Raw genomic sequence first — 27,115 nt, 5'->3', positions numbered from 1 at the left:
TGGCGGAGGATGCGATAAGGGCCGTAGTATCGCGAAAGGAGTTTCTCCGAAAGACCGACACGTCGAGATGGAGACCAAACTAGCACAAGAGCACCTGGTTCGTATTCGACATCGCGGTGGCGCTGATCGTAACGGCACTTCTGACGTGTTTGGGAAGCAGAGAGACGAAGACGGGCAATCTGGCGTGCCTGGGTCGCTGTGGTTATGACATCACGAGCGTACTCCGTCGGCGAGTCGAGTGTGGTCGAAAGAAGAGTCTCGAAAGGCAAGGTCGGTTCACGGCCATATAGAAGGTAAAAGGGCGAATAACCAGCTGTGTCGTGGCGCGAGGAATTGTACGCAAACGTGACAAATGGTAAAGCAGTGTCCCAGTCGCGATGATCGGAGGAAACATACATCGCGAGCATGTCAGTTATTGTCCGGTTCAGGCGTTCAGTAAGACCGTTAGTTTGAGGATGGTAGGCTGTAGTAAGCTTGTGTTTAGTAGCACAGGATCGAAGTAAGTCGTCGATGACTTTGGCAAGAAAGTATCGCCCGCGATCGGTGAGAAGTTGACGAGGTGCGCCGTGGTGTAAGATAACGTCGTGAAGCAAGAAGTCAGCGACGTCTGTAGCGCAACTGGTGGGAAGGGCTCTTGTAATGGCATAGCGGGTGGTATAGTCCGTAGCGACGGCAATCCACTTATTTCCGTCGTTTGATATAGGGAATGGTCCGAGAAGAACAACGCCAACGCGAAAAAAAGGGTCGGTCGGTATATCCAGAGGCTGCAGCAGACCAGCGGGATGTACAGCAGGTCGTTTTCGGCGTTGACACGACTCACACGCGGCGACATAGCGACGGACGGAGCGGTTGAGACGGGGCCAGAAAAATCGTCGCCGAATTCGGTCATAGGTCCGAGAGACGCCAAGGTGTCCAGCAGTGGGAACGTCGTGCAGTTGCTGGAGTACAGTCTGCTGAAGATGAGACGGAATGACGATTAGCAGCTCGGGCCCGTCTGGGTGCATGTTGCGGCGATACAGGGTGTCATTTTGTAGTACGAACATGTGAAGGGATGGGTCAGACGGGTCAGAGAGCAGGCGTTCGATAAGCTGCCGTAACGATTCATCGCGTCGCTGTTCAGCCCCTATGTCTTTCAAGGCGGAAAGCGAGAGGACGCAGATCGGTGCGGCATCCACTAAATCGTTCGGTGCATCGACGGGGTGACGAGACAGGCAGTTGGCGTCCTGATGTAAACGACCCGACTTGTAGACTACAGTGTATGTGTATTCCTGAAGGCGTAGGGCCCAGCGACCGAGGCGTCCGGTGGGATCCTTGAGGGAAGAAAGCCAACAAAGGGCGTGGTGATCGGTTATAACCGTAAATGGTCGACCATATATGTAAGGTCGGAACTTGCCCACAGCCCAAACGAGGGCGAGACATTCCCGCTCAGTAATCGAATAATTGCGCTCAGACGGGGAGAGAAGGCGGCTGGCGTAGGCGATAACGCGGTTGTGCCCACGTTGGCGTTGGGCTAAAATTGCGCCGATGCCGTATCCACTGGCGTCAGTGCGAATTTCTGTCGGAGCAGAAGCGTCAAAATGGGCGAGAACAGGTGGTGTGGTGAGTAGCGTGATGAGGCGCGAGAAAGAAGTCGCTTGTTCAGAGCCCCAGCAGAAAGGAACATCTTTCTTGAGGAGGTCAGTCAGGGGACGAGCAACATGCGCGAAATTTTGCACAAACCGACGGAAGTAAGAACAAAGACCGATAAAGCTGCGAACATCTTTGGCAGAGGTCGGTACAGGGAAATTCTGCACTGCACGAACTTTAGCGGGATCGGGGCGAATGCCTGACGAATCGACGAGATGTCCGAGCATGGTTATTTGGCGGTGACCGAAGTGGCACTTGGACGAGTTGAGCTGCAGGCCAGCGGCGCGAAAAACGGAAAGCACAGATGAAAGTCGTTCAAGATGGGCCGCAAAAGTTGGAGAGAATACGATGACGTCATCCAAGTAACACAAGCAGATGGACCATTTCAATCCACGCAAGAGCATGTCCATCATACGTTCAAAGGTCGCCGGGGCATTGCACAAGCCGAAAGGCATTACCCTAAACTGATAGAGGCCGTCAGGTGTAACGAATGCGGTCTTCTCACGGTCCATTTCATCCACGGCAATTTGCCAATATCCGGAGCGAAGGTCTATTGATGAAAAATAAGTGGCACCGTGAAGACAGTCCAGAGCATCGTCGATCCGTGGAAGCGGGTAGACATCTTTCTTGGTGATCTGGTTTAGATGACGATAGTCCACGCAGAATCGCCAGCTGTTGTCCTTCTTTTTGACGAGCACAACAGGGGAAGCCCACGGACTGGAAGAGTGTTCAATAATCCCTTTGGCAAGCATTTTGTCAACTTCGCTCTGGATAACTTGTCGCTCAGAGGGCGACACCCGGTATGGGCGTCGGCGAACAGGTGCCGCATCGCCGGTATTTATACGATGCTTCACAACCGTAGTTTGACCCAAAGAGCGATCGTTCAGGTCGAAAATGTCGGCGAAGGACTCGAGGAGGTCATGGAGCTCTGCGGCGGATTGGGGGTCGAGGTCCGGCGCAATCATCTTTGCAATGTCGTCGGCCGGGGCAGATGCAGAAGGCGCAGAACGAGCACTGGTCGAAGATGTCGCAAGAGATAGTGCTGAAATATAGCACTCGCGGGACGGTGACAACGTGGCAAGTGACATCCCTCGAGGAAGTACCTGAGGGCACTGGCCGAAATTGAGGATGGGAAGACAGGTCTGATTGGCCGCTACAGAAATGACGGTGTGTGGGAAGGAGACATTGTGGGAAAGCAGGACTGAAGTCGCGGAAGTGAGGACATAGTCTCCGTCTGGAACAGGTGGAGAGGCGAAAACGGTGATGCAGGTTGCTGCTTGAGGAAGAAGACGAATAAAATCCGCAGAACAAAGCTGAGTTGGGGCTTGAGCAGGAAGGTCAATGGAAAGGGGTAGGTCAAGTTGGACAACACCGGCTGAACAGTCAATCAGAGCAGAATGGGTGGTCAAAAAGTCGAGGCCGAGGATCACATCGTGGGGGCAGCGTTCGAGCACACTAAACAAAACGGACGTGTGGCGTCCGGCGACACTGACACGTGCAGCACACATTCCGAGCACAGCCGGAGTTCCACCGTCGGCGACCTGTAGCAGTCGAGTCGGAGCAGGAGTAAGGACTTTCTTCAGGCGCGTTCGAAGGTCAGCACTCATGATGGAAACTTGCGCTCCAGTGTCGATGAGTGCTGTAACAGGCAAACCATCCACATCCACGTCCAAAAGGTTCCGATCAGTAGGCAGGGTCAACAGAGGAATTTCAGGCCGGGGTGCTAGAGCAGCGTCACCTCCCGGAGCTGCCCCAGTCAGTTTCCCGTCGGAGAGCGGCGACGGTAAGCAGGGGACGGGGAACGACGCAGCTGGGGTGAACGGGAGCGGCTACTGTGCGGTGATGATGAGCGGTTAGTCGCAGTGACTCGGGCGTTGTCAGGTGCATCTTCGAACTCGGTGGGGGGCGCAGGCGGGCGAGGATTCAGTGGGGAGCGGCGGTAGGCGGGAAAGCTTGGTCGAGAGAGGGCCGGCCAGGAACTTCGGCAATGGCGAGAGATGTGGCCCACACGTCCACAATAGAAGCAGATGGGTCGGTCATCATGTGTGCGCCATTCGGCCGGGTTGCGATAGCTCGGGTAAGGACCGCTCTGGTTCCGGTAAACAGGGGCAGAGGCAGCAGACGAAGCGAAGTCAGGACGGTTGGCGGAGCAGATGGATTGCAGACCCACATTGGAAAGTTCTTGGCGAACGACCGATTGAATGAGGGACACGAGCGGCCGGGAATCGTCAAAGCACTGCGTCACTTGTGTGGCAGGAGACGCTGCTTCAATTTCTCGCCGGACTATACGTACGACGTTCTCGGAGGGAGTGGGCTCACGCGGAAGACAAAGGTCTTCACACGTCGATGAAGCAGCGGTGTTGGGTAGGCGCGTGAACTGCTGAACTATGCGGCGACTTTTCGCTTCTTCAAAGCGGCGACATTCGTTAATGATCTCATTGACTGTGTTGATATTCTTATACACGAGAAGGTTAAACGCGTCGTCCGCTATGCCTTTTAAAACGTGACTGACCTTGTCTGCCTCTGTCATGTTCTTATCCACCTTGCGGCAAAGAGCCAAAACGTCCTGGATGTACGCCACGTAAGATTCAGTGGACGTCTGTGCACGGGTCCCAAGGTCCTTCTGAGCAGCACGTTGGCGGCCGATGGGCTTGCCGAACAAATCACGAAGCTTCTGTTTGCATTGCTCCCAACTGGTAATCTCTTCTTCATGTGTCTCGAACCAGACTCGTGCCGTTTTTTTGAGGTAGTATATTACGTTGGCCAGCATAAGCGTGTTATCCCACCTGTTGCTGGCGCAGACCCGTTCGTAATTTGCCAACCAGTCATCGACGTCAACGTTGTCAATCCCAGAAAACATGCCAGGGTCGCGGGGCTGGGTTAGGATGACCGTCGGTGGCGTCGACGGGGCCGCGGTTGAAGTCTCCCCTTCGGATGACATGGCAGCCAGGTTACGTCCGCTGCGGAGCTCCGTCTTGCGCAAGTGAGTACCCCGCACCTCCACCAATAATGTTACGGGAAGGAAGAAACGTACTGGTTTTACAGACGGGTTTTAATGGCTACGCAGAGAAGCGAAAACCCAGAATCTTCTTTGTCGTCTCCCAGGGAACCAACCATGTCCTCTTCTTTCCACCTTACGCACTGTGACAATATTTTCCGAGCAATTTACACGTGTATTATGACGCGTACGCGTTTTGATGAGTATAAGTACGCCTGCGAGAACCAGAAACAAATATGTTAATGAAAGCTATAGTGCTGTGTGTTTGTCTAATGTGCCTTTCCGTGTCCCTCTCATTCTGTCTGCGCTACAAGAAAGTAGACGAACGAAGAAGAAAGAGAGAGCCACGACCTTTATAACGTGCCATTAACCAACCAGAACCAGTGGCGATGTCTAGGCGACCGAAAAACAGAACAAGTAAAGAGAGAGCAAGTAATAGGAAGTAACAACGCATTCGAATGAGAATGTCAGAGTAATTTAATGAATGTCTCGTGAGCGCGCAGACTTTCGGCCTTTATCCCCTTTAGCGTATGCTAAAGTGACTATCAACTTTTGTTGGGGGACAAGATAAGCCCCAGAGGGTGCAAACTTTTTTAAGAGTGTGCATCTAGGGGTGTGAATCACTTTTAATGTGGCATGAGTGCACCATTAAAAAGTTGTATTAGTGGCTGTCGAAAGAGGAAAATACAGAGTGAGTATGTAACAATAAAGTCTTCTGTTCTTCGAGGGCAGTTTGCTTAGCTCAAGGAAAGTCACCCATAACTCAGCTATTGCAAAATGAGCGTGAATTCCAGAAAGTGAAATAAAAAACATAGCAAAGTGAAGGAGGGCAACTGCCCACATCAGCCTACTCCTCGCATAACGAGGCGTCAGTACCAATTACGTGGTTTGCTTGTAAATGTTTGAGGTTGTTTTGCAACTCATGTACGTGAGCAGGGGCAATGGTTTTGTTGGGGGGGTTTGGGGTTTGGGTTTTGTTGGGGAGCAGGGGGGGGGGGGGGGGGGGGGTTGTTGACGCATTTGAATTTGACCAGGGACGGAGCGGTAGAGATGGTGGGGCTAACTGCATATGAACACAGAAATACTTCCCGTTTGCTACGCCACTGTTCTGTGTCCATCGTTACAACCTCACTTCTGTTTCCGTCATGACAACTATATCATAGCAACTGCACTGAGCAACTTTATCTTAGCAGGCTTGGCAATTTTATGCCATAGCCTCACTGATGATACTCACCAATGCCCCTGCGTCGACCAAGACGTGAGACATACAGCGTTGATATCCGCATCGGCGTAAAGAGTGTTGCATCACATTCATGTATAGGTATTCAGCGCAGAATCATTCCTTCCGCACGACATGTATCTCTTGCGGGCTTCTTTTTTTTTTTTTTTTCACCATGCAAGTAAATGCTGTGCTCGTCTCGTCCGGTCTAAGTTGCGCTCGTGTCTCTTTATTCCCATGCGCTCTGGCTTCGCTTTATTGTCGCCTAAGTGAACATAACGATGGTGAGGTGACTCATCGACGTTCGAGCAAGGAGCTCTGATGTCTTGAGAAACCGGCTTGGATATATCTTTCCTGTATCCTTTGTTCATTATATGCGTGACCAGCAGTAGGAATAATATACCGGCAAAGCTTGGATGGATGAGGGGAAGAATATTCGGTTCTCAAGAAATAATAAAAGATAAAACTTCTGAATGTTTTTTTTTTTCGGTTGCCTCAACTTTCACACGGCGGCTCTGTATTGGGTGATTTTTTACCCTACTGATTTCACGTGTCGTTCAAGTGGCGAGAACCGGCAAGCCAAACTAATCTTTTGATGCTTGAATGGTCGAAGTTTTGGATCAGTTCTAAATGTTTAAGTCATCGATGTCACATGAGTTATAGCGGCAGGCAGACGCTATCGCAGTTGTCCGGAGCCATATGCCGTGTGATCTACTTTAATGAAAACAGGTTTTTTTTTAATGGATCTACCGATGGGGCGATGATGCTTTCTTCCCTATTGGTTCTTTCATCATGGCGGACAGTAGAAGGTCGAATAGCCGTCGCAGTCCCGCCGTTCGCTAGTTAATAAAGATTGGTTAATTAACTTTATGATTGCTGGTTTAATTCCCACTTTGCAATGGCAGTGTTGGAAGAGAACACCGCAGGAGGCTAAAGCAAATTAGACGGTTTTAAAAGCGCCATTGGTTGTTGAGATATTTATCGACAAAAATGTACCTCTTATCGCTCCGATAACAACGCTGGAAGCACCGACCACGTTATCTCAACGAGCGTCATGGCGTCGAGCAGCTCACTGCGATGCTCTGCCGACGCATCCGCCTTCGCGCGTTGGTACTGCAAGAGATGATAGGTGGCCGAGACATCATCTTCTTGCGGTAAGATGATAATAGGCAAGCACAGGCGGTCAGCCCGTTGACGTATGGAGAAACAAAACGAGGCGTAAGCGTCACGTGGACGATCTTCGTAAAATAAACCGGTAAACAATATGTTAATTAGCCAATCTCGGTTAATCGGCGAATGGACTGTGATGCCTACTTCACCATTAAGTGTCCGTCATGCTAAAATAGCGAATAGTGAAGAAAGCATCATCGCATCAATTAAATCGTATTTTTAAAAATTCGGCAGAACCCATCTAGCGGCGCCATCTCGCGGCGCCACCACGAAGCCTGCGCGTGGCCTCCGAAATGCATGGCGCGCCGGAGCGTGCGAACGCTGAGGAACGCGTCATGCGGCAGCCGGGCTCCTCCTCTCGGGCTTCTTCACAAACACGCGCTGCCGAGAAGTCCGCGTGTGGCCTCTGAGACGATAATCGTGGCGCGCCAGTGCCTGCCAACACTGAGAATTGCTCCCTCGCTTGCCGCACAATGAGCGAAACGCACTCAGTGACCCAATTAAGTTGGCACCAAAGAGGTTCGTTGAAGAGCGGCACATATGTATCACGTACACGTTGCCACATAATCAATGGGCCTCTTCGATTATCCGTCCCGGACACACACACACACACACACACACACACACACACACACACACACACACACACACACACACACACACACACACACACACACACACCACACACACACACACACACACACACACACACACACACACACGCACACGCACACGCACACACACACGCACACACACACACACACACACACACACACACACAGTAAAGTACAGTACAGTACAGTGAATTGTACTTGCCACTTTAGGAGATTTGAAGAATGGCAGGCTGTCGTAAATTCGCTTTAGGTTGCGGACTGCGCCAGCGCCACCTAGAGGTAGCACATTGCATGGGCAGCATGGATTCGAAATCTGTTGCTTATGAGCGCATGGAGCGCGCATAAGCTACGACCACCATGCGTGGACTTATCGTGGCGTCAGCGAGGGCCGGTATTTTGTAGCAATGCCTTTCGGATGCTAATGGTTTATCGCGCTTGGTCAGTGGTCAGAGCCACGGTCCACTCACGTTATCAACGGAATCAGCGAGCCGTGAGCGGTGGATGATAAAATTAGTATAGAATAAAGCATAACGCGTCGCTATAAAATACCGGCCCTGTACATTTCCTCGTGAGCGATGGCGAACAAATCGGCCACTCGACACACTCGATCCAGGTAAGTTTGATTTACACTGTACACGCCCCGTTAGCAATGTACACTCTTACGACATTATTTGACAAAAAAAAACATTTGGGGAACGCTTAAGCTTCGCCTTTAAGAGTGGAACGCGATAGCATTCAAAGATTCCTGAATGCTTGTCAGGCTTCCCGGCAACTGCAGCTTTCTTTTTTCTCCACCTTCGCTTCTGCGCGCCGTTGCCGTTTTACGCCCTAGAGTTACCGTATGTGCTCCGCTTGGGAGATATACAGTGACTCTATATTACGTTCTACTCTGCATGCGAATTAACAGTTGATCGCTGGTTCCAAACGGGAGCGCACATTCGATCCGATTTTCTCACTATTTTGGTTCACGGAGTAGCGCGGTCACTCTTCATATAATTCTGTTGGAGAGGATGAGGTGTTAAATGCTAGCTGCAGGCGGATCTATAGCCTTGCAAAAATGCTGCCTGCAATTGGCTCGCGCAGTGGGGACACTCGACTCTCTTGCGCCCCCTTATGCGGTTGACCCCGCATGGTTCTTGCATCTCGCGTATTCCGGCTTGCCCGCGTATATAGCTAAGCGTCACCGGCAGTCGGTGTATATAGTTGCAGAATGGATACGAGGGACAAGTACGAGAATTTCACGCTCGCGTGTGTGCTCAGTTGTGGGCCCTTGCAGCGCACAAGGCTTGGAACGTTGACGCTATGTACTTTGCAAAAACTTGCAGCAAAGGACTTATTATCGCTAGTCACTCGCTTACTCTGTCTAACATCACGAAATGTTCAGCTTCGAATATTCGTGTGCTGCCGATGTAGTCCGTCACCCATGTCTCGGCGCATTGATTCAATAGTGCGACCATTCACTTATTCTTGATAGGTGGGCGTCATAGTGGGCGTAAGTTTGTGTGTGGAGGAGGAGGAGAGGAAAAAGAAGAAAGGAAAGGCAGGGAGGTCAACCAGACGCACGTCCGGTTTGCTACCCAAGTTTGTGTGTGAGTTCGAGGTAATTGTGTGTAGATAACGTGTAAGAAACTGACTATGCCAGGAAGCGTCACTGTACGTACTCTCTTTGTTCACTCTATAGCTCTAACGAGCGGTATACTTCCTCTTGCCGATATTCCGGAGTTGAAGTATTGCATTTGGCTCGTGAATGTTTCCAATATCCTGTCCTACGCATTCTGTACTTTTCCTTCATTCAGAGTCACATATCTTATTGTATTGATTCATGGGGAAACACTTTTATAACTTACCTTGATCCTGTATTCCGTCTGCAAAAACGCGCATTAAGAATTATCACTTATTCTAGGTGTACACAATCCAGTACGTACTTGTATAGCTCATTGCATGTGTTGCCAGTGCATGCATTGTATGAATTGAAAATTGCTGAGGTCATTCATAGTATTATCGAAACCAATGATCTACTTCCAATTACACTGTTTAAAATCCCGCTACGAAATACAAGAGCTGCAACTAATAAGTGTTTTAATCTGCCTTCATGTCATAATTTGTACAGGAAAAGGCTCGTGAAATTTAACGGCGCACTTATTTGGAACTCTCTGCCAATACATATAAAAGAAGCCCGTAACTTCAGGTCTGCTGTGAGAAAATACTTTTTTGGAAAATTCTGTTGATATAAGTACATTTCTTTATATTTACGTTCCTGCCTAAGTTGTGCATGTCAATTGCTTAAGTTGTGCATGTCAATTTCATTGTTATGTATTTGTTTTGTTTGCTCGCGTGCGTGAAGGATAAAAGAACACTGAAATTATATTGCCTTAGTGTATGAGTTATGTATGTTAATATTATTATTATGTATTATGTCTGCTGTTTCTGTTTGCTCGCGTGCTGCGTTTTATACCCTAAGTTGTCTGTGGACCCGGCACTAGCCAATGGCTATGGGTCCAGTAATGCTTTTGTATTTTGTACAGTATGTTGTAAATAAAGAATGAATGAATAAATGAAAAAAATGCGCGTGGTGCGAGGGTAGCCCCACTTTACATCGCGCATCATAGGGCTGCACACAAAAGCCACAGACACTTAACACACAGTTAAGCATAAAGAAAATCCTAAACCCGGACTTATGGATCAGGTCTGGCGGGCGGCTAAAGCCAGCGGGACCCTGGACTAGAGGACTCCGACCATCTACTCCCCAGACCCTCTTTCCTTGTTCACCAATAAAGTTTCTATCTATCTATCTATCTATCTATCTATCTATCTATCTATCTATCTATCTATCTATCTATCTATCTATCTATCTATCTATCTATCTATCTATCTATCTATCATCTGTCGTCTAGTCCACTTAATTAAAGCGGCATGCAGTGTCTGTCTTCCATTGCCAATAGAAGGGCTGCATGCAGACGCGGATACGTTCTATGGTCAAGTTGCCGTCACGAACGCTGATCGAGGCACTACCCATCGCGCCGATAGGGAAGCAGTATAAGCACGTGCGGCCTTCGTAAAAGTGACACTAAACCTCGAGTGCGCGACACACAGCGAAGCTGTGTCACGCAATGTTGGTGCACTAGCTGTGAAGACCACTAAGAACCAAAGCGGTATAGCTAAGACAGCCCGACTCTGTTGGGAATCGGTTACGGCGTCGCGGGGCGCCTCGGACGACTGCAGCCAGCAGGACGTCGTCGTCGGGCGGCGGTTCGAGACGATCGAGGTCTGGCACCGACACTCTCCTCTGACCTCGGCCTTCGCTCTGGCGGCACGAATAACACCCCAGCGGAGGAGAAGCTCCGCTTACTTTCGCGTCCGTTCGAGCAAGTATATTCTAGGTCACTCCGCGTAGCGCAAGGTCGACGACGGTTGTGCCATTTGGGCTCCCAACGCTCTCGCTCCGAATTGCGTGTCTCGAAGGAGCGAATTGGGAGTGACGGTGACGCTCGCTCTCTCTCATGGGTGTCGCCCGGCCACGATGAATCGCGCACGTCATCCACGAAGCACTCCAGAAATGTGCGGCGTTGTCGGCTGCCAAGAGAAGGGAAAGGGCGAGGCTGCCCTGCGTAGTACAAAGAAAGAAAGAAAGAAAGAAAGAAAGAAAGAAAGAAAGAAAGAAAGAAAGAAAGAAAGAAAGAAAGAAAGAAAGAAAGAAAGAAAGAAAGCGCATTGAAGAAGGAGAGAAAGTGGTGATTCTTGGCGGGGCTTTGTTAAGGGGGTGGTGGCACAATGCCAGGGAGATCGCTGGAGGGCGCGAGGGTGGGGCCCTTATGTAACGACGTCGGAGGCTCGTTTTTCTAGTGAGACGGTGAGATGCGCATGGCGTTTGATGCCCAGAGGATCTGGGCGGCGCAACTCAGGAATCTGCACTCGATTTTTCGTTCTTGTCAACTTCGTTCGCCTCATAATCGCTGTATATAAACGTCAAGTCATGAAAATTAGTCCGGCTACAGCAGCAGGCTGCAGAGACTTCCGAAATGGAGATGCTCATATATAGACTGTCATCGTGACGAAACAGCGCAGACGACAAGGAGGGTGAAACAGACGACACATTGAATATGTCGTTAAACAGACAATTATTTCTCTAAATCTAACGGCAAAATTGCTATAATGGCAACATTGAACATCACGTTCTTTTCGTTCAAGCACAAATAGAAACAATGCGTCGTCTGTTTCACTTGCCCTGTCGTCTGCGCTGTTTCGCCGCAATGTATACCAACTAGCCCAGCTTAGAACCCTTATACATGTATAGACTTTCAGAGGAGACAACCGCTATACTTTGCCACACTATGGACAAGATTTGCTTAAAAGTGTCAAGTCTAAAAGTCCGTTAGCTGTCTCTGCAGTTTACGCTTCTTGCTTTTCTGAGGCAGTGGAGATGTTTCTGAATGCTGCCTGCAGCTACGAACGGCCGGATCGCGTCACTTGCTTTATGTGACTGACGTGAAGGCATTTCTATGACCAAATATCCAGTCAAAAAACAATCCTTAGCTTGCAATTAATTCGTTTAGGGCCCCGCATTGCGAATGTGGCATTGAATTCAATCAGGGATATAAGATCTGTCTGCCAGAAGTCCTAACTATAAAGCACCAGTTTCGAGGTGAGCGTCAACTAAATGAATTATGAGTTCAATTACTGCTCAGCTTCAATTTCGCAATTGGGACATGCGCCCAAAAGTGGATAATAAAAAGTTCATTAGTGAACACTAGTTAATTAGCTCACAGCGCACTGTGATTTATCACGTAATTACCTCCTGGCACCTAAAGTGCAAGCCCATTTTGGAATGACGATTACCAAAGACGCAGAAAAAAATCCGTTCGGAAAAAAAAAGAACTAGCTTTTGTAAAATTGCTCAGGTTAAAATTAAGTATGAGGCGTCAACATTGGAGTGAATGAAAAATAAATAAAAATAACAGAGGAGGATGGGCAACAGCTGACGTAGCCAGAAATATCCGTTCCCGTAACATATGATGTTTCCACATCTCACAGCTGCGAGATGTCAAGTCTCTGCCAACTAATTTATCAACAAAATCTGTCAACAAACAACAAAATCTGCCAACAATTTATCAACAAACAAAACACAGCCTCCGAGATCAGTCAGCGCACGCGGATACTGCGCAGTCCTCGATCTCAGAGGCCGTGTCCGAATAAACCTATAGTTTCTGATTAACGAGGCTTGGGGCTCTTGGCCTTTACTTTCTCATTAATTAGAGGAGCTACTACATACTAATCTACCTCTGAGTACATTCTTACTGGCCAGACAACCGTATGAATTACAAAGACGAAAGCGAGGGTAAAGCCCCGCCGTTGCGAAACAACATGTATTAGCCCTATAATTTATCAACAAGACAGGCGCATACCGGCTGCTTCAACAGCAGCCCACACATATCGAAGTGTGCACTGTTCAAAAACCAACGGCGCACGCAATCTGATTGTATCGCGAGATTCGCGATCCACAAATACGGATTGTGACCAACGTTCTGTATAAACGTTAATTGGTTGCGGTCATGCTCGTCAAGCTTGTGACCCCCAACCAACGCAATTGCACCTTACTCCCTGATCTAATTGAGCCATCGGCATGTCGTTATACTTTCGTGTTGGAACAAGACGACCACAATCAGGCTGAGTCATTTCACTGTTCTGACGGACGAGATATATTAATGGAGGCGCATTTATTTGAAGTCTGTAAGAATACAAAGTCATTTTACCTTGCCAGAAAACAAGCCCAACGTAAGTTTGGCTCGCCGCCTGCCCCGCTTGAACTTTACTCAGTACATGTCTACGTATCTGTGGGAAAACAAACACTAAGAATAATAACACAACAGTAACATAGTGAATAAAATAACGAATATTGCTTCTTACGCTATACATAGGACAAAGTAAGTGATATATATACGTTCACATTTCGTGCTGCTCGCGTCTCTGTTCCGAAATGCCAATCACCAGTCTTATACAGGCGTGCCAAACACAAATATCAAAATAATAACGGTAATGAACTAATTATATATCCAATCGCCCTACGCAAGAGGTATACACAGGGCCCGACAGCTAGGCGTCGACGAAGAGCATTTCGTCGACTTCGATGCACAGCCTCCGCCTCTTCTGCTGCTTCGACGGAGTCGGCGGGGTCGCCGGAACCATAACAACCAGGTCGCTGCCGGGGCCTTCGTCGCGGCATTCGTCTTCGTGGTCCCGGTCCGAATCGCTGACGACGACGTCCGCACCGACGTCGACGGTGGGTCGCCGAGCAGCGCCGTCTTTCGCGGGGGTCGGTTCGCCACGCCGTCCCGCCGACTTTTTTATGATGTCGCTGACCCTCAGAGGGGTTCTCGCCGCATTCGGCCCCCCACAGGTCTCGGCAGAGGACGCGGCAGCAGCGATACGTTCGGGGTCGCCGACGGCGACCAAGTCGCGCGCACTCTGAGCCCTGTGGGTCGAATCCACGGTTTCGTCGCTGACGGGTTCTCGATTGTCGCCGGCCCGCACTGCTCGAATCGAAATCTTCTCGGGACCAATTAATGACGACGCGGGGACGCCGGCGCGACGCCCTTCGGAGGCGTTGCCGGGCGCTGCCTCGACGGACTGGCGGCCCGGACCCCGAGCCGTACCGTAGGCTCGCACGGTGGCTTCCTTGGCATCCTCGCGCCAGAATCTGCCGAAGTCCTCCGGCCACGTCTTCTGCTTAGCGCTGTTTCCGGCGCGTTCCTGCGCTGGGCTCTCGGCGGACCCTGCGTTGGAGTCCTTGGCGGCCGTCGTCCTCTGCCACGGCGGAGAAGGCGACGCGACACCAGGCTGTTCCTCCGCCGGAAGAGGATCGCCTTGGCGACGGGCGAGCTCGGTCCGCGCTCGCTCCAGTTCCTGCTGCAGCGCGGCACACTGTTGCCGGCAGGCGTCGTGGCCCGAGGTCTGGAGCCGCTGCAGGCGTCCCTCGAGTCTCGCGACCTGTTCGTCGCGCTCCAGCTTGGTTGCGATGAGCTGGCAGCGGTACTCCTGTTCCTTCGCCTGCGGACGCAGAATATAATCGAAGGGCAGAATAAGTATGCCACAAAGAGAGAGAGAGAGAGATAGTAGGCGAAATAGAGAGCGAATGAACGAACGTTTTTCTTGCCGAGTCCGACCACCGACCAACCACGAAAACGGCCTAAAGAGCTAAATAAGACTACAGTCAAACCCGTATATATCGAATATGAAAGGGATCACGAAAAAAAGTTCGATATATAGGTAATTCAATAATAAAATACAAATTTTATACAAAAATTTTCAGGGGGATTTTACAGCTGTTCGCTATACACAATAATTCGTTATATGCGGGTTCGATATATCCGGGTTCGACTGTGTTCGCTTTCATAATTCAAAAGCTTCACTCGTTCACGCTATGCCCCATACACGCGTACAAACCTCGAGTCGCTCGCGGCACTCCTTGAGCTCGGCGGCGAGCAGCGCGTTCTCGGCGCCCCGGGCCTCGACCTCCTCGCGCAGACTGGCGCACGCGGCGGCCTCGGCGTCCAGCTTGCGCTGTGCCTCGCGCCGCCCCCGACCCTCGGCGTCCAGCTGGCGTCGCAGCTCGGCCTGCCTCGCCTCGTGCTCGAGCGAGCCGGCGTACAGCGAGGCCCGGGCGTCGTCCAGGTCCTCGCGCAGGGCCTCGTGCTCGGCGCGCAGCCGCTTGAGCCGCACGGCCGCGTCGGCGAGCTCGGCGAGCGCCTGCTTGAGCGCGCCGTTCTCGCGCCGCAGCAGCTTCTCGTTGTCCTCGGAGAGCCGCTCGTGCATGCCCAGGTGCACGAGCTCGTCGCGCTGACGCTGGTGCTCGAACCGCAGCTGGCTGTACGCCTGGCGCCACTGCTGCACCAGCTGCCGCACCTGCAGGAGATGCGAATGAGCGCAACAAGGTGTCTGTGCAGCGGCAGTGCATGGGTGCATGGAGGAAAGGAAACAATTTCGAGGACGCTTAAGCTTCGCCTTCAAGAGTGGAACGCGATATCATTAAAAGATTCCTAGCTGCTTATCAGGCTTTTTTCTCGTATATTCAAATTACAATACGACGCTATCACGTCCGTAGGTTGTGGCTAACTTTACGATTTTTCTGACGGATTTTACTTTGAGAAATTCAATTTTTGTTTACTAACGCCTTGCGCCACGCGAAGGGCCTGCCCGGTTGGGCTCGTTCGGGATGAAGTGGTTCGGCATGATTATTTCCGCCAACGACGCCGGCTTTTCTGCGACACGGGGCCCTTAACGCTATTGCGCTAAACGTTAGGAGGGAACATCGCGCAACGCGATTGAAGCCAAGCCTGTCGGCCCAACACGTGATAGTCATGTCTGAACGCGCGGCAAATGTTAGGGCACCCGCTCTGCGTGCAGCGCAGCAGCAGGGCCCCCGAACAAGCGCGCATTGATTTCAAAAAAAAAAAAAAAAACACCGGGCACCAAACGTCTCGGCAAATCTCGATTCTTGCACCGTGATCTCGACCTAAGAGGTCACATGTTCTGGGGTATTGCGTGCCAAAAGCACGATCTGATTTCGAGGCACGGCATATAGTGGAGGACTTCGGATTGATTTTGACCACCTGGGATTCTTAAACGTTTACCCAAATCTGAATACATGAGCGTTTTTTGAAGACAAGGTCTTATTAGCTGACGGACGTCACACGGGTTTGGCGTATCTGGGTATCTTGTAACCACTATCAGAAAAAACCGGCCCTTCAGCGCCTCCAGAGCTTCGTAGCGAGTCGCAAGTGGTATCAAAATGTAGATCTCAGTGAGACAACACGCGGCAATTAGCCGCAGAGTTGGTAAAATTAACGTACGGGCGTTATTAGCGCCAATATAGTCAGAAATTAACCACATTGCACGGTACCCCTGTAAAGGGTGCACCGCCGTAGAGGTGGATATGTTGAGGAAAAGCCGCCGTACGGCCCACTTTTTGGAAATGGAGCGAGTTCGCTTGGACTAAGCAGTTCTCGCGCGAGGCAATGGTGTCTGGAAGGCGGCTTCGGCGGTGCCCACAAGAAGGGAGAATCAGCCGCATAGTAGGTAAAATTAACGGTACGGGCTTACGCAATTAGCGCTAATATAGCGGAAAATTAACCACATTGCAACATCATCATCATCAGCTTATATAGTTATGTCCGCTGCAGGACGAAGACCTCTCCCTGCGATCTCCAATTACCCCTGTCTTGCGCTGGCTCGTTCCAGCTTACGCCTGCAAATTTCCTAACTTCTACATCCCACCTAGTTTTCTACCGTCCTCGACTGCGCTTCCCTTCTCTTGGTACCCATTCTGTACCCCTAATGGTCCACCGGTTATCCATCCTGCGCATTACATGGCCTGTCCAGCTCCACTCTTATATCTTAATGTAAATTAGATTATCGTTTATCCGATATTCTAGTCATCCGATCCCGGCCAGGTGGACCGGCCGGGAGGGGCCCACCTGGCCTCTTGGTCAAAAAAAAAAGAACGTTAACCAAGTGCCGTCGCTAAAGAAGACAAGGTCGACATATAATTGCACGCCAAATAGGACATGAATCGACCGAAATGAGTGAACAATTGTAATGAAAAATATAAAGATATATATTCAACATTTAATCATCGTATCATTTGAACCATCATGTACAGCTGTAGCGGAAAAAGATTAGCACCAGTGATCAATCACCCGATCAGATCACGCGATGCTGTTGTGCCCTAGCACGCCGAAAACGAGTGTGCCGGGCACTCCCTCTTTGAAACACGAATCATGTGGCACTTTAGATAACAGTGTGCACGGGAACAAGAGCGCCGCGTACCGCACTTTCCCTGTTCCGCTCATTGGTCACTTGTGCTAATCTTTTTTCGCTGCAGCTGTACGACGACCTTGTCTTCCTTAGCGTCGACACCTGGTTGATCATTTCTCTTTTTTTTTTCACTTCGCTCCCACCGAAATGCGGCCGCTGCAGCAGGGATCGAACGCGCGACCTCGATGTCGGCAGCACAACGACATAGCCACTGAGCTATACCGTCGCGGATCAGCCTTTTCTTTGTCTTTTACTTGGGCTACAATGACTTTCCGAAGTCATTATTACCGTTCACTCAGCGAGCGGTACGTAATGCGGCTATATGCGAACTCATTCCGGAGCGGGAAAAGTTGAGCACGCATGACGAGCACCATAGTCCCAAGAACTATAGTCGGTAGAGCTTAAGAAGTCAGGAGAGGCCCCGCCCAGATGACCGAAGCGCGGCAGCCGATTGCCTTCGCGACTAAAGAAATAGTCCCGCTGACGCGACTCGGCGCAGTTCGAAGCGTGGGCTGCCATGTTCTCCGTCGGTGAGGTCACCGGCCGTCCGGCTCGTGACGTCAGTCCAGAGTACGCGCCCATTGGTTGGTGGAGGCTCGTGTGCATCCGCCTTTGAGGGGCAAATGCCGCCGCCTTCTACAGTTGCCCATGACGAGACGTTGTGCCTGCAATCTCCTTCGTACTTCTTATTGGGCGATGCATTTTTTACGTCTCAAAAATGGACGAGATCTAACTTGATCATATTTTCCATAGCTATGGGAATCGAGAGGGCGATCACGGGGAGGCCAATTAAGGCACTTCGCGGTGACGTGTGCTCGAACGTGTGACTCGCCCACGGAAGGCAGCAAGTGTCCGGCGCATAGCGCTGCCCTCATCTACTGAAGGCGCTCAGCCGTGCTCCCGAATAAGGGTAGCAGAAAATAGCGTCTACTTCGTAACTTCTGAACTACTCGCTGCTATACGGGGTGATCACTTTAAGTTCGGCAGATTTTTTAAACATCGCCGGTAGCAGACAGCATAATTCTAATCCTTGAGCTGGATTATTCAAAGAGGCGGACATTATACTTCCATGAGAAATGAAAACATGTATTCAACTAAGTATCAAAATTCTCTAATTAACTTTTTTAATTAATTAATTTACGGTACATATTGCAGTTCACAAGTTGTAGCTGGTAAGCTTACTGGTTGCTGGGAACGCCGGTTGCGTTCGAAGGTGCATTGCATCCTTCGCCAACATGCCACCTATAAACGAAACCTGACAGAGCAACAGAAAGTGGAGAAAAACGGCGTCGCGCCGAGCAAACACGACTTCGATATGCTGCTCAACGTGCTGCTCAACGTGAGCACCTGCTGCTCCAATCCTACTTCAGTGCCAAAACACCAAAGTGACCGCTTAGAACACATGCGGTTAGCCGTTATATTACACATATGTGTGTTTCGTTTACAAGACATTGCATTTACTCAATAAAATACCCGAATAAAGAGTTCGATTTCACTTTCCATGCACTAAAAAAAAAAACAAAAAAAAAACAGACACGTGTTTCAGAACTCCTTATGCAATTACAGAAAGCTTCGCTGTGTATAGATTCCAACAGGGCACGTTGGACCTGCTGCGTTTTTATTTATTTTTTCACCAATGAAGTGCTGCACAAGAAACCTCAAAGCCGATGCTTCCTCTTCGTATTATTCCCATTAACGCAGACAAAATTGAACACGCGTTTCGCTTATGCATAATACCGGTAGTATTCACATACACTCCACACATAATTGTGCCGTCAGTTTGTAGACATTTATAGAAATGGTGAATCTACACCGCGTATTCCTTGCTCGCACTCAGCCTTGTGACTCTCTTACCTGGTTCACGTCCGTATTGCTGACGAGGGACGAGGCGCTCTCAGTGCCCTTGTTAGCCATATCGCTGTCATTCATCGACATGAATCCAAAGGAACGAAGCACGTACGCGTATGCACTTCCAATATGACAGCAACGCACCAGTTGTCAATGGTGTTTCTGGCTTTTGCACACGGTTAAGAGCAGACGACAAACGGTTTCTCGAAATAGCCGTTGTGTGGCGCCAGGGGAGACACGGTAACATGGAGCAACGCCAAGCATTTCTCCAGCATTGCTCTCATAAAGTAACCATATGGAGTAACCAAAGAGGAGGCGTTGGAGTAACATACAAATCCTCTATCGCACACACCACACACATGCACAAAGGTGAACAGATAATTCTTTTACAGCGAAGTATTTTTTAACGCACACGCGTTTGCACCCGTAAACGACACGAACCGGCCCCGTTGCTTTCTCATCAATGCGTACGACGTACGTAGCATTTCTGGCCGGTACGTTCACGACGCTCCTTGGTGCTTGTCGCTGCCACATCGACGCTGCTCCACTTCGCGTTTACGAGCCAGCGTGCGCTCCAGTTCCACCGTTGCTTCCACGCTGACCACGCTTCGCGTGCTTCGCTGCGTATAGGCCACGGAGAAATTCTTTCTCCGTGGTATAGGCCAATGTTTCCGCTCCGCTCGACGTTTCTTTCGGGCCCAGCTGTCCTCTTCACTCGATGCACGCGTCGGCTGGTACCTATGCGATGCGACGTGTCTTCGAACGCCTGTGAACTAATCGTATTTTCCCTCTCTGCCGACATGCCGTATCATTACAGTGCCTAGAATATACTCCTAGGCACTTTAGTATCATGCAAGACAGCAGCAAGTCGAATGCGTGGTCGAAGGAAGCTTTGGGTATAAAACTTTAATACTTTTCGACATGCTTGTTCGCTTCCCCTCGGCGAGCGCTCGCTGTACATCATGGATGATAAGTGGTTCTTGAGGGAAAGGGAAAGGTTGACGCTATCTTCTGCAGCCCTTGAGGGAGCACGGCTCAGCGCCAACGGGGAGGGGTAAGTGGGAGCGAAAGAAGGGATAGAGTGGAGTCGCCATGGCTGGGCGAAGCAAAACCGGCAGGCATAGGCGGCACGTATCAGGCCGAGATGGAAGGCCTTGGTGTGCTGCAGAGTCTGCAGGGGTGTTGTGCCAGGCCGGTCAGGCCCGGGGTGGGGTGGGAGGCAGTGAGGCCTTCCCGCTTGTAGAAATGTCCTTAGAGGCGTGCGGAGAGCCCTGACGAGTCAAGGAACTCCACGACGCCTCGAAGTGCAGAAAGGTGGTGTCGGCCGGGGAAGAGGAGATCTTCCTCCTTGCCAGAGGGGAGGCCCAGGCGGCGGAACTCCTGCAGGAGTGGGCCCCGCTGCTGGAGGTACGCCGGGCAGGCCAGCAGGAGATGTTCGATCGTCTCCGGCTCCCCGCAGGAGCTGCAGGCCGGGGACGTCGCTCGTCCCAGTCGGTAGCTGCGTGCTGCCATCCAGCTGCAGCCGATGCGGAGCCGGAGAAGGAGCGAGGTCTCCCTGCGAGCCAGGCCTCGCTGGGGGAGTGGTCGTGGGGGGCATCCCAGTGCCACCCGTTTGTCTGGGTGGTGGGTCGCCAGGTGTCGCCGCAGCCTCAGTCCAGTGAAGTCGCCCTCCGTCACGGCCCGACTGAGGGGCACAGTGGTGTGGTGGGCGTCCTTCGCCAGGGTGTCGGCTGCCTCGTTGCCCGGGATCCCTACGTGGGCGGGGATCCAGTGCAGGGACACCGGGTGGCCTGCGTCCTGCAGCGCTGTCAGCCGGGTAGACAGCAGTGCGACTCCAAGGCTGGCGCTTTCTGGCCTCTGCAGGCCGAGGAGGGCTGCCTTGGAGTCGCAGAGGATGGCCGCTGGTATCCCAGGAAGCTCCTCGGAGAGTAGGTCGACGGCCAGGTGGAGGCCTGCCACCTCCGCTGCAGTCGAGCTGGCGTGTCTGGGCAGTCGACACTGCCTGCTCTTCTGCAGGGCTGGAGCCGTGCAGGCCGCCGTGGCAGAGCCGGTGTCCGGTACCACCGAACCGTCGACGTACACCAGGAGGTGGTCTCCGAGGGTCTCGTCCAGGAGGCAGGCGGCCGTCTGCTGCAGGGCGCAAGCGGGCGAGCGCCTCTTCGAAATCCCGGGCAGCTCCGTGGCGATGGGGACAGGAGGCCTCTGCGGTGGGGGCAGCTGTACCGCATTCGGCGGTGGGTTGCCAACCACCTCCTCGTAGAGGCGGCACAGCTGACCCATCCTTGAGGAAGGCCGGGACTGGAGGCGACGCAGCAGGCCTCTGCCATCAGGAGCATGGTGGAGGCGGTCGACGTGCCTCAGCCCCTGCTGCAGGAAGAGGAGCGACAGGGGCCATGCTCCAGCCTCCGCAAGGGTAGCGGCAATCTGGGAGCTCCGGGGGACGCCCAGGCAGAGTCGGATGGCCGCCCGGTGCTGCAGCTCCAACTTTTCGAGGCGGCGTGGCGGCAGCGCCACCAGCGGGAGGGCGTACCGCAGGCGTGATGTGGCCGCCGCCTCGTAGAGCCGCAGGGCCCACTTCACCGAGCAGCCCTCTCCATGAGCAAGGAGCTGCGACACGGCCTTGCGGACCCTGATGGTCTGGGTCTGCATGGCCCCGACTGCCGGTCGCCAGGTTAGCCGGTGGTCGATGCGCAGCCCAAGGTACGACACAGTCGTACTCCATGGGATGCGCACGCCTTCCAGCTGCAGCCGGGGAGCTGAGCGCCGTGCCGCTGCTCTCGGGTGGACGAGGAGGGCCACCGTCTTCCCCGTCGAAACCGAGAGTCCGATGCTTTCCAGGTAGGCGGCCGTGGTGTCCAGGGCTCTCTGGAGGGCCAGGCACACGTGGCGGCTTGACTGCGGCGGTCCCCGCACCCACAGGGCGATGTCATCCGCGTAGATGGAGCACTCCACCTTGTAGTGAGGGTCGGTCGGCAGTGCAGCAGGCAACCGGGCCAGGGCGAGGTTGAAGAGAAACGGGCTCACCACTGACCCTTGTGGTACGCCTGCTGCGACCGGACGGGGAGTGCTCCTTGCATGGCCCACGCGGAACCTGAGGGTGCGGTCGTTCAGGAACGATGACAGGAACCGCCGCAGGTTGCCGCCAATGCCCAGGAGGTCCAGAGCCTGCTGGACGACCGCATGTGGAAGGCCATCGAACGCCCCCTTGACGTCGATGAGGAGGAGCATGGCAAGGTCTCCGCTGGCCCTGGCGTCCTCCAGGGTGGAGACGACGTCCGCGATGGAGTCCGCAATGTACATCATGGAGGTAAAAAATACTAGAGCCGCTATTCTGGACATTCCACCATTTTCTTCGAGGCGTGACGTAGGCGTGACGGTTACAAAATGGCGCCGATGGCCCCGTTTTGCTTTCGTAACGTGACGCAAATCTGACGTTTCGCCTATGAAACTGTAATGTAGGCATTGAACCTAGCGTGGTTGATAAAGCAAGACAGTTTCCCTCCCCAGTAAAAATAAAGCAGCTAGCTCAAAGCGTACGATTATTCCATCAAAATCGGTTCTCGCTTCCGTCGTCTGCTTCATTAGCTAGGATGCGTGTCCTCGGGAAACTGAATGAGTCATCGTATATCGGCGCCCACTCGCTTGCTTTCTACCTTGAGACAACATACGCGACCTACCAGTGATGATGAGCGCTCGCTCTAGGCCGCGTTATCGCTTTCTCGTGAACCGCAAGTGACTCAGCCCGACTCGTCTGGCTGAGAAGCGGCCGAATATCATCGATAGCGTTGCGCGCGCCACAGGTATCCGCTTGAGCGACGCAAGCGCCGGCACTGCCATCTCTTGTGCGCTTCGCTGCTTACTCGCACCGCGAGACGAAACTTCAAGGCGCCGTCTTGCGTACATTTCTTTTTATAAATTCAAAAGTCACCGTTGTCATAGCCTTTGATGACGCGTAAAGTCATTAATATCGATTACAATACAAACGCAATAGTTAAACGTCCAAAATGTCGCAGAAAGTTTGCTAGTTTCAACCAATATTATTTCGAATAAACATGTTTTTAATAAAAATGATGGTTCAAAACACAAATGCCAACACCATCCGAGAGCGATGCAAATGCTATGAGCAGCGTTGTGAACAAAAGATTTTTATGGCCCCAAATGACAGGGAAAATGCGGCGATACGCATGCCTCTCCACTGCCATTGCATATGGCCGCTCATTACCATAATTCGCGCGCCTCGTCACATCACAAATTATGGCGGAAAATCTCTGCTATGGCGGCCCAGCGCAACGTCACGCAACGTCAAATTGACGTTTACGAAACAGCCCTTCCTGTGACGCTCCTCACGGGATATTACTTTAGCCAATGAACAAGCTAACATGCCGGCTATCTTGGAACGCCACCACTTATTCGTGAAATTGCAGATGCATTGCACGGGCTTCTGCACGCTACCGTTCACTTTCTTTTTAGAGCGCTAAAGTCGCAATATAGGTGCCAAGGACCACAAAAAAGTATTAGTCGATAAAACTTGCAGCTCCACGTCACGTTTCGTCTTTCTGACGAGAACACAAAATTGCATTTTGCAAAACTTCCGTTTCCCGGCACAAATTTCAAAACACGTGACCTCTGGACAGCCAATGAGACAGCCAAGATGGCGGATAATGGCGGCCGTGCAGCCGCCATGCGTGTCCAGAATAGAGCCCTAGGAGTACATGGCCGTGGCTCGCCCTCACACAGCCGCAGCCATGCATCCGCGATGTCGGCTGAATACGGGTTCTCGGTGAACCATCATGTACGACTGCCCACTGCCGCTGCACACTGAGCTACTGCGCAGCATCCGTGCTTGGTGCAGGGTTTTAAAGGGACACTAAAGCAACAAAACACTAAATTAGTTTAGACGAATAAAGCGCTCTTTTAAAACTCTCTTGTTAATATTGAAATAATAGGTTGATTACTAGTAGAGAAAATGAAGGTCTAATTTTGTTCTTGAATTTCGCGCCGAATCCCCAGCGCCATCCCGTCACCGTGACCTCACGGATTTCAACGTATTTTCTCGCATTAAGACCACGTTGTGGATAAAGTTCCTGAACTCGCCATGTTCAATCATTAGCTCCTTATGAACACAATGCTAGTATATCTTCCCCGCTAAGCAATTAACTAGACCACAGAATACGCTGTCGATATCCATGACGTCACAGCGAGTCGGTGCGGGAACTTCAAGTAGGCGTCGCCACCCATCTTTTGTTATTGCGCTTTTTCTGGCTTACCAAGCATCTTATCGTGATAAGAGTGGCGTTTCTGATATTATAGAAGGGTAACGGACTGATACAGCAGAAATAAATTTTCTCTTTAGTGTCCCTTTTAAGCACTATGCAGTGTGACAGCATCTGTGCTTGTACATTCTGAAGGGCATGACAGACAATGGCATTGTGTGCACGGCAGTGTCCCCGCGAGAAACTGCTGCTGTTTTAGTAGAGTTTAGATCCTCTCTTGGCATCCTAAATGCTTGGCCTCCAAGTCCAAATAACTTTAGCTTCATATAGGCCATTACATGCCTCTTATACTGGCCATTACATGCTTTTCAATGTGTTCAAAATCCAAGTCCTCTGGCAACTTCGAAAGGCTACTGTAAACAAGCTTTCTAAGGGGCAAACATGCAGTGCTAATATTATTCTTTATCCCGCATGCTTAGTGTGGTTGCTTCACCAGGACTGCTTGGATGATGTGGCCATGAGTGAAGATTGATTAGTGGCTTTCTAGAGGACCAATGTGAACAAAGTTGTGCTAACAATTTTGAGTGATCAATGTCTTTTTCACAAAAACTGATTACTCACAGCTTAATGCCAGTTATAGTGTTGCCATAAGTATCAAGTTTAGCTTGGAACTACGGAAAAAACTTTTAAAAAAGAACGAAAATCTATGCCTGTGATGTGGAAGCTGTCGTCTTGTCGGGCCTGTTATCGTGGTTCAGGTGGTGCTTAGCGAGGCCCTGCAACACTTTTACAGCGAAGCTGTGGAGTTCCACAATGGTTAACAGTGTGCAGCGGTAACATGTGACGATGTAGTCTGTGTATTGAATGTCTGCCAGAGACCAGTGCTGGAGTCCCACAGCGACCACTTAACCAGGACGTTGAGGATGTGGTCAGATGCCGGCAATGGCTGACGAACCATTACCAAAAGCCAGCCAGGCAATCCCGAAGCGGCCATATGACCAGGCCATCAGAATGCGCAGTCTGATGCCGTGTGGCATTGGTAGTGGTGGCACAGCGTGCAGGAACATGTGCTGAATATAGTGGAGACTATCGTATAGAGCTTTATGTCTATACTATGCCCATGGTAGTGAAAATTTACCATATGTACTTCTCCAATTTTATGTTTATAAGGGTGCAGTTCAGTTTTCAAAGTTCAAAAAGTATTAGAAAAATAATCGCATTTACGAATAGCAGCTATTTGATTCGACGACTGAATGAAATGGGACATTATTAGATTCATTATTTGAAAGTTTCCAATATTCGCACGCCCCTAGTTTATATAAGGGCAGCATCTGATTGTCAGTAATCCACACAAGTCGCATTCAAAAACTTCTCTGAGAAGATTCGTGGGAAGGTGCCCCTAAAAGAAAGAAACACGAAGTGCTTTTTTCGTATTTAGGCGATGGTAGTTCAGTAAAATTCCTTTAACTTGCAAAGTTCAGCCTTTGGCTCTATTAGCATGCAATGCCTGTTTTTGCCGGTAAAAATTAACTAGGCGTGAGCAAACACCATAAAAATCCAGGATGCTGTGGCAACCTGGTGCGGCATTGCCATCAGTGTTTTCCAGACCACCAAGCTTGTTTTTCATGGAAAGAGTGGCTTTTCTGGAGCAGTGATAATTTGGACACTGATAATTCTGAATAGTTCAGTTCCGCACGTCCAGCATTTAATTTACATATGAAATAGCGACACAGAACCGGGCAACTTCTTCACGCAGATTCAAGTGGTACCAACTCCACCCTCGATTTTGTATGCCACTTTCACTACATTCTGTGTGACCATCACCAGACGTGGGAGGCAGTGTTCCTGACATTGAGATAAGACAGTGTGCTCGACGAACTATGGCTTATGACGTCATGCAACTAGGACCGAAATTTCCAGTGCCAAGCCCTGCGTGACAAAAGCAGCGACGTCAAAATCTTAGCAGCCCACTCTGGAGCACCTCCATTAGATTCTATGGCAGTCGGGCAAATTAGCATGATGTTCTGGATCGAAGTGCACAGGACTTGTGCTATCTAGGAGGCATTGGCTTGACACTGTGCCAAGAATGACGATCAGTTTTGTGCTAGTCACGTAAAATTGAAGGTGCCCTTGGAACGATGATCAGAGAATACAGCACACTTTTTATGGCCACTTGTGGAATAAAGCAACTGATTTTCTAGCGAATCCAGTATTTTGGACTCCCAATTATTTGGCTTTAAGGCGGTACCAGTCAATACCAGTCAGCAACTGTACTGCAGAAAGGTAATTTCCTAACGCAGCTCAAATTATTTTGCATTAGTGTCCTCTTAATATCAGACATTTAGCATTGTTCATACAGGGTTTTAGGGTGCTTTATGAAAAATGCTAAATGTAAACTAATACTCTTTAGAGGTCCCGTTTTGTGCCAAGAGAACAGTTGCAGAAAAAACTGCAATGTAAGGGGCCACACCATCCTTTCACAATACAAATCGTCCATAATGGACAGGTATGCTTACATAGGATGTGTCTGCCACACACGAAGTCATGCTCTTCCAGGCATTTAGCTTAGAGGCCCACACAGAACTAGCGTCACACACACGTAAAGACAGTGATGGAG

The 27,115-nt window shown here is 50.8% G+C and overlaps 1 protein-coding gene across 1 annotated transcript; it reads right to left on the bottom strand.

Annotated features, from left to right (window-relative positions):
• Nucleotides 1-13,277: 13,277 nt before the first annotated feature.
• Nucleotides 13,278-15,616, bottom strand: LOC119431226 (ribonuclease Y). The gene is made up of 2 exons (XM_037698703.2): nucleotides 15,068-15,616; nucleotides 13,278-14,671 (listed from the first exon to the last, which is right to left on the bottom strand). Exons 1-2 carry the CDS (start codon nucleotides 15,584-15,586, stop codon nucleotides 13,718-13,720), a joined length of 1,473 nt encoding a protein of 490 aa, XP_037554631.2. The 5' UTR covers nucleotides 15,587-15,616; the 3' UTR covers nucleotides 13,278-13,717.
• Between the last annotated feature and the right edge of the window lie 11,499 nt (nucleotides 15,617-27,115).

This window comes from Dermacentor silvarum, chromosome 10 (assembly GCF_013339745.2).
Source record: "Dermacentor silvarum isolate Dsil-2018 chromosome 10, BIME_Dsil_1.4, whole genome shotgun sequence".
In the NCBI taxonomy this organism is placed as follows: Eukaryota; Metazoa; Arthropoda; class Arachnida; order Ixodida; family Ixodidae; genus Dermacentor; species Dermacentor silvarum.
Note: the sequence above shows the minus strand (reverse complement) of the source record. Positions and strands in the feature narration are given on the sequence as shown.

What these genes read in the sequence shown, in the direction of transcription:
- LOC119431226 (XM_037698703.2), bottom strand. Translation starts at nt 15,586, where the DNA reads ATGCACCCATGCACTGCCGCTGCACAGACACCTTGTTGCGCTCATTCG. An exon ending in AGTGCCGCGAGCGACTCGAG is followed by an intron (nt 14,672 to 15,067) that starts GTTTGTACGCGT and finishes CTGCGTCCGCAG; the next exon opens with GCGAAGGAACAGGAGTACCG.